The following is a 17,011-nucleotide window of genomic DNA, read 5'->3' as shown; positions in this document are numbered from 1 at the left end:
GATGGATTCTGTGTCAAAATCATTATAAGGATGTTGAACTTTAGTGGTTTTATTTTTTAGCTTTATTCTTTTGCATCAGGTCTATTAACTGCAACAAATAATTTATCAGACTGCACAAGAACTGAACAACTGAGTAAAACAAAATGTTGCCAAACCAATTTTTACATCTGAGGAATGGTGCACAGTTTGTTTGTTTTGGTCTTTTGCTGCAGAAAAATGTGGAATCTATGCAAGAGAAGCTGAATAATGCTGCAGAGTGCACAAATACTTTACAGTGCAAAGATAAAGGCAAAAGTAATTTATTTATATAACACATTTTCAGCAACAAGGCAATACAAAGCGCAACCCAGAATTATGCTAAAATCTCACTTCCTGCACAGCCTGACCCGTTTTTTGCTCTTTTATATATTCTTTTGACGACGACAACAAGTCCTAATATTCTCAAATACCTTTTATACATTTATATTACACTCTGGGTTTCATGAGCCACTATCATAATAAAGTGTTGCCATAGTAATAGTAAATGGGCTGAACTTATATAGCGCTTTATCCGATCCTTTTGACCACTCAAAGCACTTTACACTAGAGCCACATTCACTCATTCACACACACAAACGCTCACACATTTATACACCGATACGCAGCTCGGCAGGCAACTTGGGGTTAAGTGCCTTGCCCAGGGGCACATTGACATGTGGCAGGAGGAAAATGGAATCGAACCTGCAACCTTCTGATTACAAGACGACTACTCTACCCACAGAGCCACAGTCTCAAAACTAATTAAAAAACTGCCATTTACCTGTAAAGGGCAGGTATTCTTAGCAGCAGGTTAAGAAGTAGAAACTGGATTAAATATGATTCACATTTCATTTCCACTGTAATATTCCACACAGGGCTGTTTGAAAATGTAAAAATAAAGTATAATATAAAAGAGTGTAGAAGGCCTGTTTCTGAGACTGCATATGTTTTATTGTTTATTTGTTTTTTGGCAAATATTCAGCATATGGAAAAGCCCACAGATGTCTATAAATATGCATGGAGGCGATTGTGACGCAAGGGTGAGCAGCACAGAAAACACACATTGTCAGCAGATTGAGCAGCCAGTCACACAGCCATTTATACTGAGGATGTGTAGGAATTTACAAAACCACATTCTCTCAATAACCAGATAAGTAGTGGGAAACATGTAAATCAAACCTGAGGTTATTTTAGAGCATCTAATAATGAATCTGATGCAAACAGGAGAAACTGGAAAAGCTTCAGTCAACGCTGAGTATTATGAGTAATGTGATTTTAAAAAGCAACACCTTTGCTTTTCAAAGGGAGTCACTGAGATTTTCATTATGCATCACAGTTTTAATCCCTTATTAATGTAGTTTGTTATTGCTTGTTTTTCTATTTAAAGAACAGTTTGTTCTTTTCATGGTTTAAGTGACTTATTACCAACAAGCAACTCTCTGGAAAGACATTTAGTGTTTATTATAGGCAATGGGTCTTTACCATTTCTTTTCAAGGTTATAATAGTGAAATGTATTCTTCAGCCCAGTTGTGTTTTCATTGAATTTTCCCAACTGTTTGCTAAAATTCAGGAAAATCCTGGTATTATTTCCTTCTATAAAGTTACTTGCAAATGAAATATGATTTAAAAATACCTGGTCCATGGTTTTCCCCTAATCCAAGTTCCTGTTGAACTCTGAGATGAAATCAGGCCCAATTATTTCCAAACTGCTTCCACTGGTGAGAAGAGCAGACTTATGTTGAACTATAGCAGTTTACATTATTTCATTTAACTGGAAATGTTTTTTTTCTCCATAACTTTTCCCAATTACAGTGGACTCCCAGTAACTGCCTGCAAACTGCTGAAATACTTGAGAGCCCATCTGAAAACACTTTTACCTGCCCGTTTTAATAATTCAAACACCAAAAGTAGCTTAGTACCCACTTGCAGTGGAAACAACACAAACACAGATATGAACATTCAGCCAATCAGTGGTGAGGAAAATGATTGGCGCTCCTGGATTGGCTGCTTTGCAAATGTCAGTAGGTACTTCAGGTGCATTTTCTTTTAAATAGTTCAGGTATTCTCTAGAAAACAAAATGGATGAGTTGGCAAATTTTTCATGAATGTTTTGGAGTTTTGTGCTGCAGAAAAATGTTCAATTAAAGAACCGTGAAGAGGCGGCGGCCCAGTGCTGTGAGATTTCTATAAAACCCATTTGAGGTCATTTTGGTTAAAGTGTGAATGACCCAGAACAATCAAAGCTATGTCATTACATCGAACCTTATAGTTACTACATAGAATCTAAGTTGAATGTTTTGCCAAAGTTAAACTGCTTAAACAGCACATTTCCATGTTTGGCATTCTCTGTAAGAATCCTCCAGCATCAGGCATCTTCAAGAACCAACCACCGACGTTCAGCTGGCTTCTGTTCAAGCACTGGGCAAGGACATGAGTTTGACTTGTTAATCTAAATTGCTTACATCTATGAGGATTGATCTCTGCGTCCTGCTTTCAGTCCTGCTGTAAATTAGCAGGTTAAGGAGAAAGCGTCCACTCGCAGCTTCCCCTGCTTTTTGTTATGCCAGCTACAATATGCACTGCTCTCATTATCGGTCGAGTGCTTCGTCTTGTAGTCTTAAAGCTAAATGGCCCCAGTCTGCTCGTTAGTTTCTTCTCTCTGTTAACCTTGTGAAAACTGTACTAAGCACAAACACAGGCTGGATTTCATGGCTAATCTTGTTGCACATTGTAGTGAAGCATTAGCATTTTTGCATCAGTCTTACAATTACGGTTTTCAGCCGGAAATGATAGATGGGACAGTTCTTTGATCATTTAAAGGAAGACCTTGCTCCAGGCAGACATTTATTTAAAGTAACACCTGTCCTTCGCTGCTCGTTGATGTGAAATGTTGGCTGTGATGCAACACGAATGAGTTGTCTGGTTTCACTATGTAATGACTTTGTTGAACCGGTTTCAATGGCCACTACAGACAGTAATTGCTCTTTTCAGGTCTTCTCTGATTGCACATTTGCAAACTGAGAGATGCTCTCTTCATAATCTGATCAGTTGCAAATCTGATTTGCAGAGCAGTTTGTCATCAGCTGATAAATTTCTTTGCCAGTATTTTGGTGGCAGCTGATTATAAGTTTGCACCCTGCCGGCTCCACACACACACACACACACACGCACGCACGCACACACACACACACACACACACACACACACACACACACACACACACACACACACACACACACACACACACACACGTCTCTCCCATCTGATGCTCCATCTGTCCAACTGCAGTTTGCTGCTCACAGCTGACATTTCATAGCAAAAAAGGGAGACATCCAAACAGTACATCATCGGCTGGCGCTCCCTGCACTATTGTTAAGCTGTCGAGGTTTTCTGAGTGACAAACACATGAGTGACCTTTCCGCTGCAGCCTTTGTGGCAGAGCAGGATTCATCAGGATTTTTGATTCTTCAGCTGAGAGGAGGAGATTTGGTTGTGATGGCTTGCTATGTGCTCACATAACCTCTATAAAAAGAAAGTTTTGCGTACTCTGGAATCTTCCCAATATTACATTTGGACCCATACGATAAGATCAGAATAAAAGTATTTGAAGGGTGAATTCTTGACAGAGGCGTAGGTTGTTGTGTGCAGCTGGAGATTTTGTGCATTCACACAACTCTGGAGGGCAAAAAGACTTTTTTTTCTTTTAACTTGCCTGTAGAACAATCATGTTAACAAAATGAAACATGGAGATGTAGGTATTATTCATTTAGTAGAGTGTGCTACAGTAAAGGGAAAGTAACAGCTGAAAATCACTCGTATCCAACTTTTTTTCAGGCTCTCTGCGTTGGTTACGCTATACACAGACCCGTTGCTACAGCAACCAGCTGACAACAGCTCTGTGTCAGGATTCGACACCAAAAAACAATTTCCCACGCAAACAACAGACATTCCCTCAGTTATTTGCTTTCAGGCCTGATTATTGTTTTGTGATTATCGGTAAGAGACCGTCTGAACGCAGCGGTATTAGATCAGCTAGTTTACACACCTGCTCTACTGATGATCTATCGGAGTCAGTTTGGACCAAAACACAGCAAATTCCACAGCACAGCTACATGTTAAGGTTGTCATAGTCAAGCTAGCATAACTGACCTACTTCCCTCTCCCTCGATAGTTTGTTTTTAATTAAAACTTTCTCCTGAAACATGATACCCTTGGACTTTGTTGTCTAGGTGTCATAATGTTGACAATTTTTCTTTTATATAGCACATGTTCATTGACAATTTGGGGTGTTATGTTGACAACTTAACAACTAAAACCAATAATGGCACAAAACTTACAATATTCTGCTGATGTGGAAAAAAGCACTTCATCGTAGCGCAAAAAAACCCATTTATTAAGAATTTTTCTCAAAATTGGCCTGTTTCCGTTGCACAAATTCATTTTCAAAATGTCAAATTACACAGTAATATGGTCCATGAAAACACGGCTAGTGTTGTTAGAAGAGCTTGGGTTGGGAATTTAGATGTAATTCCTGACATTTTCTTGAAAATGAATCTACATGACGACACAGAAGTTTAGGTAGATAAAGCCTGCCCCTTTGGAAATCCATCAGAAATGCTGTTTATACAGGCTTCAAAAATCAATGAGTGCTCGTAGCCACGTTTTTCAGTTTTATCGATCCATTCCAATGCAGTTGTTTCACAGCCAAATGTAACTGCCACTAACTAGATTTTTCAATCGCTCCAGCTGCCACATCCAAATGGAGTTGAGTTAAAAGTAGCTATGATGAGCTGAGTGTGCCAGAGTTGGAGCTCAGCGTCCTCACAGAGCCTCGTCTCACTGCCGAGACAGAAGAACATTAACTCAGACAAATATTTCTACCTCCTCACCGCCTACGCGCATCCTGTGGTTGTTGTAATTTCTATTGTTAGTCCATGTATTACACTGACAGGTACGCCAACACTGACTGTTAAATTCTCAACAAAGTGCTTAATACAACACAATATGTAATTAAATTACCTTTTAGAAGTTGTAGAAATACAAAGAACTGCTACAGGAAGGATGAAACTAACGCAGCCGATCCAAAATGCAATTTTCAGGACGAATAGTTTGTTAGAGTACGTGTCCAAAAAGCATTAAAGGGAACTTGCAATGCAAAATTGACATTTTGTACGTCCATTTGGGTTTCTACTCCTTTGAAAAACAACCCAAGCACTTAAAAAAAACACACAAAAAAAAACCCCCAGGCGGGTTTTGACAATAAATTAATGTTTTTTGGTGTTTGGAAAATGACCCATTTCAAAATCCTCCAGAATATAACGCCACAAAAATCAACTGATGGTGTAATAAATGTTATGTTATACATTTGCTTAGTTTAAATGTTATTTGTGTGGCTTTGTGTATTTGATTATGCAGAAAAGGAACCTTTTATGTCTTATTCACTTATATTAGATAATTTATATATTTCGTTTCATTATTTAATTAATTGTAACTGGTCACTACATGTCATTTTTAATGTACATGTATAACTGGGTAAAAATGTCATGTGTGATAGCTGTCATTTAATTTATGTGGATTTGACATAAATCTCAAAGTAGGATTTAATGTATCGATACTCGCAGATGAAAAATCGATACTTTCTGATGAAAGAAATATCGATAAATGTCGTAGAACTGACAAAATTACACAACCCTGGTGTGGTCTTCAATCATCTCAGGCTGGTCTACCTGCAATAACAAGCAGTTTTCATTTTCAATGGGTCTTTCTAAATGGAGTTTCTGTCATGTGATTGGTTGATTAGTTATTTGGAGATAAATATGAAATCCAGCACAACCTTTACCAAAAGTTAAAATCCAAAACTTGGATCATCTTTTATATCGTGACATGGTAACTTAACTACTTTACTTGTTCTATTTTTGCTCAGTATCTGTAGAAAATGTTTTAGGACCAATGTTATTACTGGTAATGTGTAAAAATATCATGCAAAAACCTGCATTATGTCCAAATAACCAGTGGGGGGTGAGTGAAGTCAGTTTAAATAGAAGTTTGTGTTACAATTAGTCTTGGTCTCACATGACCTCTGACCTCGACAAACCTCGTGTTAGTAGGTTTAGGTGATGTAAAGCTGTGATGGACAGAGGGGCTGAGCAGGATGTCCTCCCCATCACGGATTGATTCAAGGCACCCAGAAAACGACAGAGCAGCTGTGGAAAATTAAACTGGGTCTGTTTTGTTACTGGTGAACCGATATCTAAAAAAATCTCTTAAAAGGCAAGAAGAGCAACAATTAAATGGTTAAAACCCACAGATTGGCCAAAAAACAGCAGAATAAAACATGACAGAATATCATTAAAATGACATTCTGTCATGTCCTCCAGACCAGAGTTGATGCAGATTGTCTCCAGTTTTCAGTTCCAACTCTGTTGATAATAAAGCAGCTGTGATAATTACGTAATAATTTATCATTTGTGTCCTAAACACATAAATTTAAAGTATTCAGTAAATTTGAGTTTTGCTCGCTTCTATCCTGAAGTGCAAAAAATGTGAGATGTTTCATTTTTAATTGGACATTTCCAAAATAAACATGTAAATTAAAACCAAACTGCTACGCTTTGCTGGAACAATTAAAATTTAACTGCTGTTGCCATGTTATTTTCAAAGAAACAAAGTTAATTTATGCAAAGAAACTTAAAAATTTGCTGCTGGTGACTCTTTTACTGTTTCACTCATGTAAATTTCCACCTTTCAGTAATATTCTGCTTTTCCCCTCTAAAGCTTTGTGGCTTACATTAGAGCGAAAGTTTTACATAGTTTCTTTTTCTGGCTTTTTGTTTTCAGGTGTTGGATAGAAAAGACAAAAACAAAGAGGTTTGTTTATTTCTTCCACCGTCCTCATGTCTCAACCTCTTTATCTCTTCCTGCACCCCCACCTCTCTGTGGATCCACAACAAACCATTAGAGATGGAGATCAACCAGTTCATTGAGAAATTTCTTGTGTAGAAAAGTAACTGAGGAACTGTGGAGCAAAGTGGAGATTTGTAATGAAGGAATCAAAGTTTCAAGATGTCTGAGCTGTAAAAAATAATGATGTTCTCACTGTTACTGGGATTTTATCTTCAGAACTTCCTTGATTTTTCTCTGCATACATTCATCTGGGATTCAGAAAACAAAAAAGCAGATTTGCACATAAGGAAAAGTAATCCCCACTGAGATTTTGTGACTCTAGGCTATCGGACTACAGGGGTCTCTGTGTTCAAGAAGCCAGTTAGAGGTGATTTGATCTCTGACATGATGCATTTCCTGGCTGGAAGCAGCCATCAGATGATGGGTTTAGTCTGGTCATAAAGGGATTGACATGGACCACAACAATACACAGCCTGTGGCATTTAAACAGTGCTCAGGTTCTCAACATGATGTCCATCACATCAACCCGAGTCGTTGAAGCAATCCTTTAAACCTGAGATTTTACTGTGAATGAAAGACCAGCAGTTTCTAAAATATCCAGACTGGCTTCAAAAATGTCCCTTTAAAAGTCAGTTGGTGTGTTTTCACACCTGATAGTCTGGTAGACTTGGTTTGATTGGGGATCAAAACTGCAGCCTTTGTTGAGGTTTGTTTTCACGCTGCACTGTTGAATGAAACTAACTGAAAACCTGTTCCCCTCCTCACCTGCGGTGGCGCTGCCCCAAGAGCCACTGAAGGAAGCGACACAATAACCTCAGAAGAAAACCCAGAGCAACTTCCTTCATCACAGAATGTAAATAAAAAAAGGAGTAGCGTCAGATTTTAGATGTTGTAGGATTTTTGTTTTGTTTTTGGTAAAAGACTACGAGACATTTCTCCTGCTAGCGTTAAACTCTCGTATTTGTTTGGTTGTATTTACCCAGAATGCCCTGCGCTTTAGTCTGCCTCCTGCTTCCGGAGCGGTCTCCGGTAAGCTTGACGTTCACATATGGATTTGATCTGCATATGTGTTTGTTGAGCATTCACACCTCCCAAATGAACCAGACATTAAACGGACCAAAGTTTGATTAAAGTGGACTAAACAGGGTTGGTGTGAATGCACCAGTTTGCCCTTTTCAATGTTTCTCCAAATCTACATGCATATATTTGCTGATTCTCCTTTTTATCTCAACACTTAAACACATGTACTTGAAAATAGAAAAAAGGGGGCCAATTAAGAATGAGATAAAGATGGATATCTGAATATCTGCAGATCAAATGTTACAGCTTTAACGTGGGACAAGTTAAAATCTTCTGACTAGTCTGACTTCAAAAATCGAATCAGTAACTTTGTTTCCATTACAAATGCGTGCAAAACTTTGCACTTATGTTGAAAACACAATTACGCAATTCCGGCGTTAAATAAGAAATACAGTTAAAATTGGCCAGTGAATGAGTTTGTGCTCGCGATAAGTCCTTAAAAAAAACACTTCCTGTTGTCGTCTTTGTTTCTGCCAGTGATAACATCTGGTTGTTGATCACATAACTTGTGTGATGCGAACAAAGTGTTTCCATTTCAGTTTCCACCTCATCTTAGTTACAAAATTTGAATATTTTCCACATTTTGCAAATGTATTGTCATAATTCCATTTTGCCCAATAAGGTAAATGAAAATGCAGCTACTGAATTTCATATTCACACATTTCCAGATCATTTGAATTTCTCTAAAGTTGTTCAGTAGAATATATTAATATAACATGAATGAGTCCTTGTTATCACCTTTCTTTCCCCCATCATTTCTCTTTTCACACCCTCTTCTCTCACAAGCACAGTAACCCCCACTCCATCTCCCTCGCTGCTCCTCCTTGCTCTGCCCCGTTTCCACACACCCACCCTCCCCCAGCCACATCCACATTCCCCCGCTCTGCATTAAGCCCATCTTGTCTCGTTGCCTCTCTGATCCCTGGAGCATTGCTCTGCAGGAGCTCCTCCGACCAGCGCAAGCCCTGCTGGTCCCCAGGCACCCTCTCCACGCTCCGCACGTGGGAAGACGAGTGTCAGCAGAAGAGTGGGAGTATCATCCTGCATGCGGTGGAGAGCAAGAGGGATAAGAAAGTAAGAAGTGAGCATGTTTGAAATTCAAAGTGGAAGAACAATGTGAAAATGAAAAGAGATGAAACGAGATGAGGGGAGGAGAATAAAGACGGAAAAAACTGGAATTGGAAATGCAGGGTGGCACGAGGAATAAGTGAGCGAATGGGAGAGGAAGAGAGAGAGTAAGAGGGAAGGGAGGGAGGCGAACAACACTGCAGACACTCATCCGCTGTCACTGCTCCGCAGCCAGAGGACAGAGGCAGCACCGGCGTCAGCGGGCTACGATGGAGGAGGACGGCTGCACCATCCGTCTGCGGCTCGCTCCCCACCACTGACCCCTTCTCTCTGGGAACGTCCCGCCAAGTTAGCGGAGGAAACTACCACCTCTGTCCTTCACGAGATCACAAGTTCTGGAGCTCAACTTCTGCAGGACCGCCGTTCACACCCTTCGCAATAATTTCTCCCGTTGTACACGCCCACACTCCTCATCACACCCTCTCCTTTAAACCGAAGCCCGCTGCACTTCCCCGTCGCCTCCTGGACTCGTGTGTTTGGTTTGTTCTTCATCACTGCTGCTTGCTGGCCTTTCGAGCTGAGTGGATTTACTTTTCTCCTGTGGTGGACCATGGGGCAGGGGTGGCGGGGCGCAGGAGGGACCCCCGGGAAAAGGACAGGGGGGAGCTGGTACCTTTTGGTGACATTGCTGCTCTGTGGTTTCTGGAAGGCTCACTCGCAGACAGACGATGGGAAGTCTGTATACTTCTGGGAAACAGGTACCGCTAACCCACTAATTACACGTTGAATTTAAGCTCTGTATTTACATATCGGCTGTTCATGAAAGGGTGTGATGAATTGTTGTGTGCAGATATGTGAAATCCCACACTCCCTGCTCATTATTTGCGGAAAATATGTGTCAAGGACCGGAGCAGGAAACAAAAACAAGGGTTTTAGGAATTGTTTTCCCGCTCAACTTAACCGCAGTGAAAGACAAAGCTTCTGGATGCCACATAAATCTGCTATGGGAGTTATCAGACACCATGCAGCTGAACTTCAAGGAACGCACACAGATGAAAGATGACCCAGAAATCTACATTAGAGCCGTTTCCTCGTGCAGAATAGCATGTGGCACGCAGGGCAAGCTGTGATCCATTTTTGAGTGGATTACACTCATCTCCCAGAGTCTCAGGTGATGCACCATTATTGAAATGTTGGTGCTGTGAGCTACAGCTTGGAGATGACTGATGGGTGCTTCTTCCCAGAGTGCTGTGAGGTGGAGAGTCCGGATGGTTTTTGATTGCATTGGTGACTTTCTCTGCACACGCTTGTTGGTTTTACAGTGAAGACATGAACGGCTGCTGCTACTTTCACTTGTCTAGAGAGCCGGATGCACTAAATATTTACATCATTACTGTTTTAACTGCATTTTTAAATGCCTAAATTAAACATTAATGAATGTTCAATTGACCCTGAAACCGACGGTTGCTTGCATTTCAACTTTCCACCACACAGGGTTGGTTTTCTCAATGTTAGTCCAACTCAAAGCCCGCATGTCCTGCCCTGCCTTGCTAAGCAACAGTCCCCAGATGACATATCCCGCGTCTCTCCTCGGCGGTTGTGCATCCTTAAAGAGGATGTAGCTGAGTAAGGAGATTAAAGGAGCAGGGATTTAACAACCCAGGAACGACAGCCCAGGGAACTAAGTTGGAAAAAGAGGAAGGAAGAGTGAGCACTGCAGGCAGAGAAAGTGGGAGAGAGAGGATACCTTAACCCACATCCACCCTGCCGTTGGGTCATAATGATTATGCCTCTCTCCCACGCTACACCACCTCTCTGTGCTCCCACACTGGAAAGCTCTAGGCTCTGTGCTTTGAAATGTAATCCAGTGTTGGGACTTTGTTCACCTCTTTGCAAATAAAAGGTAGCGCATCGATTCCGGCCCGGGAGTTTTTCTCTCTGTGCCTCTCTCGGTTTGACAATTGCCTGCAGAGTATTAAAATCACACAGGGCAATTTGGTGCTTAGAATCCCATTGCTTTTCATCAAAATGTGATTATGTTTGTGCAGCATTTGCATACTTCCTCTATGCCAAAGGAGGCTTGTTTAAGAGGAAGGAGGGAAAAATGTGATGTTTATGCACATCTTTAGAGGGTGCAGTGGAGGAAATTCTCGTGGCAAGATATGCTCTGATGTTTTGCATATTGATGAGTTTAACTGAAATACTACCCCCTGTCTTGAAAACTGTGGGGAATTGGGCCCTGCTTCTGCTTTTATTGCTTTCTGTGAAAATATGATGCATCTGTTTTAGAAGGCGAGACGGGTCAGTGCCGCCTTTTTGCTATTCAAATGAGGCTGATGGAGACAAGAGGCTCGCAAGGGATTTCTTTTTTCTGAAGGAATAAAAAAAGAAGGGAAACACGAGGCTGGAAGTAGCGATGATGAAAGTAATGATGATGATGATGATGTTAATGGCGCGCCGCAGTTCTTCCGGGGGCTTTGCTGGGAGTTCCTCGCATTCAGATTCTCGCACCATTTTTCTTCGTGTCACTTCCTGACAGTCGGTCTCTGTCTCTGCACCTCCTCCTCTGCATCTAATTGCATATTTCTGTTTCTCTCCCACTGTCATATTCTCCAGATAACGAAACAGGTGAATATGATGAAATTTGAAAGAAACCTTTTCTGTTGGCCGTGCTTACACTGTCACACCAGGATGTCAATGGATCTAATAAGTGCTGCTGGGTGCTACCAAGTTAGATCTCAAAAACTGGAAAGTTCACTTGTTTCAGTAGGTTCAGGTCAAAATATGAAATTTAGATTCACTACACATTCATTCACCTTCTGTGTAGTGTAGAGCAGAGGTTCCCAAACTGTGGGGCGTGCCCCCTAGGGGCGGCCCCCCCTGGAGGGGGAGGAAACTAAATGAAAAAAACAAAAATGAAAGCTGTATGCGCTGGGTTTTTACCTTACAGTGGCCAACTCTGTTATTCCTATGTCAATTTGATACAGTAGAGGCTTCCACACTTCCCATATCTGTGTCCTCTGTCACTTTTATCAGCAGTCAAAACTGTTTCATCCGTTGTTAACATGTCTTAACATGTTTTTCCGAGCCGCCTTTAAACGCAACATGAGCGCTACGACGCTCGCGCTGGGTTTACACCTGTGCGGCAGTGAAGGAGACCTGCTGCTGTACAGAGCTACGCAGGTGTGTTAGAGTCATGGCAGCAAACCAGCAAAACGCAAAGAACTTTTCACAGTTTTTCCCCCCAAACTAACCGACTGTTGAGTAAAGCTGTTGGATGCAGGTAAAGTTAACTAAAAGATGACTAGCTAGCTAATATCAATACAGCACCTTAAGCTTAACAAGTAGCTTGTAGGCTACTGATGTTGTTGTCTATGCTCTGCTACAGTACGTACATTCATTTGCCCCCCCAAAAAGTCGATCCCCCCCGTGTCGTTCAACCAGACTGCCATTTCTAATCCATAGGGGGGCCCAGAAAATGTTTGGAAACCACTGATGTAGAGCATTTAATAGGGAAATGTTGTGGCCTACACAGTGTTGGCGAAGACTGCAGACTTGACAGTTTTCCCTTTCACGGTCACCGACACTCTCCAGAGGAAGGGTAAGCCGCACAACTCCATCGCTAATGAAGATGGCTCTTTAAAACAATCTCAGCCGGCATATTGTTGGAAAATTTAGTGGAGGAATTAAGCATGATGGGGGTGGGGGGAAGGTGCACAAGCCACAGTTATGGCTGCAGCCTTTCACAATGTGAAGACTGCAGCTGGAGCTTCAAGAGCCGCCTCACACAGACACCTCCAGGAAATTGGCTACAACTGTCACAGCCCTTATTCTGGAGTTGGGTCACCCTGAGCCGGAGAAAGTGTCGGATGTTTGTGATGAGGAGAAAATGTTGCTTATCTGAACTTTTCCTTTGTATTTTATTTGGAAATCAAGATCAGAAACTAAAGAGAAAATGGAGCGGCACAGAATCGAATTTGAGTGAGAGGTCCAGTGTGATGTTTATGAAGTTAATTTCATGTTGAAAGTCAGCCATCTTTAGAGCACTAACTGCTTCCTGTTGCTGGTGAGCTTCTATGAAGATGCTGCCCGCAATCCCAAAAGTACCAATAACCGATTAAATGGCCGCCGTGTCTCTGTGTTTGACTAAAACTCGCCAGATCAAATTCCAGTTGAAAATCTGTAGAGCATTTTCAAGAGAAGACTGAACTGCAAAGCCAGTGGAGGCAAACTAAAGCACTTCCTTAAAGAGTATTTATTAAAATGTTTAAGTTTCACGTCATGTTATAAAAACACACCTGGAGTGTTGCCTTGATTCTTTCGTTTGAGGAATCCTTGAATGTCCTGTGGAAACCATTCATTTGATCACACTGAGCGCCTCCTTTCAAAGCGTCACTTCCTCACTCGGCTCCTTGAGACTAGCCAGCAGCAATTAGCACCTTGTGGGACTGCGCATCAGCTGAGCTCATTATACGAACTACTTCTCAGTAAAACGCTGCTAAAAATGAACATTGTTAAAGGGCCAAGACAGGAGTGATGTGGTGATGACTTCCTGAAGGAAATCGAAGGAGTTTCTTAAAGAGACAGAGGCCCAATTTCAAGGTGTCGAGTTTCTTTTCAGACATGTTTGATTCATATAGTATTTTTATAACAACGGCAGGTAACATAGCTACTTGATTGTGCTATAAATTGGTGCAATGCGCTTGAAAAATACAGCTGTGGCAAAAATGAACTGAACCCCGTTGAAAACCTCCTGGTTATTCCACCAAATGCTGATTTCTGTGTTAAAACTTTAGTGTTTTTGTTTCTAAACGAACATGAACTTGTTTTCTTTGCTTTATTTGAAGTTTAAACACTGTCTTTTTTTATTTTGACCATTTTCTGCAAATAAATACAAAATATTTGCTTGGTATTTTCTAGACATGTTGTCAGTAGTTCATAGACTAAAAGAGCAAAGTTCATTTTACCTGTAAAGAGTTAAATCAGAGAAACTGATCATTTTAAATTGTCTCTTATTTTTTTCCAGAGCTGTATGTAATGCTTCCCCTTTACCAACACATCACTGTCTCAGGTTAATTGCCTCCATGCCATGCTGCACTGATGCAGTAATTCATGCAGAAGTACTACAGAGTGTAGTACCTTACCGTACCTCAAACGTTCACCATGCTGACGTTTCTGTGTCAGAGTGCAATATTCTAATTTTAAGAAACTGCCAGTTTACCTGTAGCCCACAATTAGCAACACTCTGTAATTAGCCTATAAATAAGCCTAATTAGTGAGACGTATCTCGGTTCTGCTTTGAGATTCCCCAGTAAATCCACGTACGGCTCACGAATCATCTGTCGCTTGTGATGCTGATGCTTTATTAGACTCTGCTGCGATTAGTTTGTCTCGAGGCAGATGGGAATTCCTGACGGCTCAAACCTGGCAAAGCAATTACAGCGCCTGTCTCTGGCGTACTGGAGCAAACATGTTGTGTTGAACCTCTGAGTTTGGTTATTTCCCCCTCAGGGTGCAACTGAGGCTTAAAACAATAACTGCCCCTTCATGAAACCGGCTGGCCTCATCATCACAGGTGACTTTTCACCTGCCGGGTCGACCCGCCTTCTGATCTGCTGGCTCTTTGTCGTTACTCACCCTTCTAGAAAGCAGGCTCGTAATCTTTCTTGGGATTGGGATTATTGGTTTTCCAGATTATGCATGAGTCACCTCCAGCCTCAGAAGGAGCCAGTCGAATCCCGCCTCCCGTCTTCGTCCATTAGATCACTCTTCAGCACGTGTCTTGCTAATTTTAGGCCTGTTGAGTCACCTGCTCTTACAAATGACTTTTTTTTTTCTATGTGAATGGATGAATGTCTAAAAGTTTGGTGAACACAATTTCAGGATTACAGTGTGTGTGTGTGTGCGTGCGTGCGTGCGTGCGTGCGTGTGTGTGTGTGTGTGTGTGTGTCAGTGTGAGTGGAACATGGCTTTCACAGCGTTTAGCGGTGCACCGATATCAAACTCTGGGCTGAGATCTGATACAAATACTGTTGTTTTTGGCCAATAACCAGCTGAGAGCATCGTCTCTCTGTGGGGGCCAAACATCAGAACCAGCGACCCAAACAGCCTGATACAAAGGACTGGTTCCGTTCTGGTTCTGTTCTGGTTTTGTTCTGGTTTTGTTCTGGTTCTGTCCTGGTTTTGTTCTGGTTCTGCTCTGGTTCTGTTCTTGTTCTGCTCTGGTTCCGTTCTGGTTTTGTTCTGGTTCTGCTCTGGTTCCGTTCTGGTTTTGTTCTGGTTCTGCTCTGATTCTGTTCTGGTTCTGTTCTGGTTCCGTTCTGGTTTTGTTCTGGTTCTGCTCTGTTCTGTTCTGGTTTTGTTCTGGTTCTGCTCTGGTTCCGTTCTGGTTTTGTTCTGGTTCTATTCTGGTACTGTTCTGGTTCTGCTCTGGTTCCGTTCTGGTTTTGTTCTGTTTCTGCTCTGGTTCCGTTCTGGTTCTGTTCTTGTTCTGTTCTGGTTCTGCTCTGGTACTGTTCTGGTTTTGTTCTGGTTCTGCTCTGGTACTGTTCTGGTTTTGTTCTGGTTCTGCTCTGGTTCCGTTCTGGTTTTGTTCTGGTTCCGTTCTGGTTCTGCTCTGGGTCTGTTCTGGTTTTGTTCTGGTTCCGTTCTGGTTCTGCTCTGGGTCTGTTCTGGTTTTGCTCTGGTTCTGTTCTGGTTCTGCTCTGTTTCTGTCCTGGTTCCGTTCTGGTTTTGTTCTGGTTCCGTTCTGGTTCTGCTCTGGTTCTGTTCTGGTTCTGCTCTGGTTCTGTTCTGGTTCTGCTCTGGTTCTGTTCTGGTTCTGCTCTGGTTCTGTCCTGGTTCCGTTCTGGTTCCGTACAGGAAACGACCTCTGGAGATGATCGATCAAAGAAGGATTCTTTATAAAAATCAATAAGTTTATGGCCCAAACTGATCGATTATCTTGGGAAACCAGAGCGTCTTCAGTCAGAGGCTTCTTCTGATTTGCTGTAATGCAGACTTCTATGGGAGATCTTTCCTGCCAACAACCATCAAGTGCTACAATAACTCTTTGAAGAATCTGAATTAATAAGCTACAACAGCGTTTACTTTCTCTTTGGGATCAATAAATTATTTTTGAATTTGATTGTTTTAACCTTTAAGAGCAGAATAACTTCCATAAAAGCAAAGTTACTAAATTGTAATACGCTCTGGCTGAGAAACAGAAATAAACAGCATGCAAACAGTGATCTACGAGGTTTAATAATAATTTTGTTTCTGGATTTTGTTCTGTATTTCCTTCCTTCCAGTTTATTTGTGGGTCTCAGTCAATCTCCCAGTGTTTTGTTGGCGTGTTGTGTTTCTCCGGCGTGGCGGTGAGCAGTGTGACGGTTAGCACTGTCGCCCTCGCATCGAGTAAGTCCAGTAGGTAACGACGCCTGTTGTTTTCTGCACCACAAACTGGCTGCTGTGTGTCAGCGCGGCCGGCTGATGTCACTTTTAAAGGCGCGGGACCGGGCCGAGCGGGACTGACAGGCCATCGTTAGCCGAATGCATCCCTCCCCCCGCAGCGGCTCCAGCAGTGAAGGATGTCAGAGGCGTGGAGGGTTGATAGCAGCTCTCACACAATCACCTTCTATTACGGCAGCCTCGCTGAAGAGGCCATCCAGGAAATTGAAGGAGAGCAGGTTTGACGGGTTCACAAGTTCAATACAGCACGGCAAGGTCATTATGTGGCAAAGTGCCTTGAGCCAAGCTGATTGTTGTAAACAAACACGCCAAACAAGCAGCGTTTAAACAGAAAAGCTCTGAGACGAATGGATGCTTGAGTGTGGTATTGATCTCCGGTGGGTGCTTTGGACTAATTAAGGAGACTTTGTTTTTTTCTACAGCTTTTGAATTCGGTTGAAGCTGGATACTTAACATCCAACGCAAAGAAACTAATAACTTTTATTCTCGCTG

The 17,011-nt window shown here is 41.9% G+C and overlaps 1 protein-coding gene across 1 annotated transcript in view; it reads left to right on the top strand.

Annotated features, from left to right (window-relative positions):
- Positions 1-8,949: 8,949 nt before the first annotated feature.
- thsd7ab (thrombospondin, type I, domain containing 7Ab) overlaps positions 8,950-17,011 on the top strand; it is a 226,273-nt gene continuing 218,211 nt past the window's right edge. Inside the window, exon 1 of the mRNA XM_081597176.1 lies at positions 8,950-9,828. Coding sequence (XP_081453302.1) covers positions 9,681-9,828 — 148 coding nt within the window. The 5' untranslated portion in view covers positions 8,950-9,680. The remainder of the gene's footprint in view (positions 9,829-17,011) is intronic.

This window comes from Poecilia reticulata, chromosome 16 (assembly GCF_904066995.2).
Source record: "Poecilia reticulata chromosome 16, P_reticulata-male-v2, whole genome shotgun sequence".
NCBI lineage: Eukaryota > Metazoa > Chordata > Actinopteri > Cyprinodontiformes > Poeciliidae > Poecilia > Poecilia reticulata.
The sequence above is the reverse complement of the archived record's forward strand: the minus strand, read 5'-3'. Positions and strand labels throughout refer to the sequence as shown.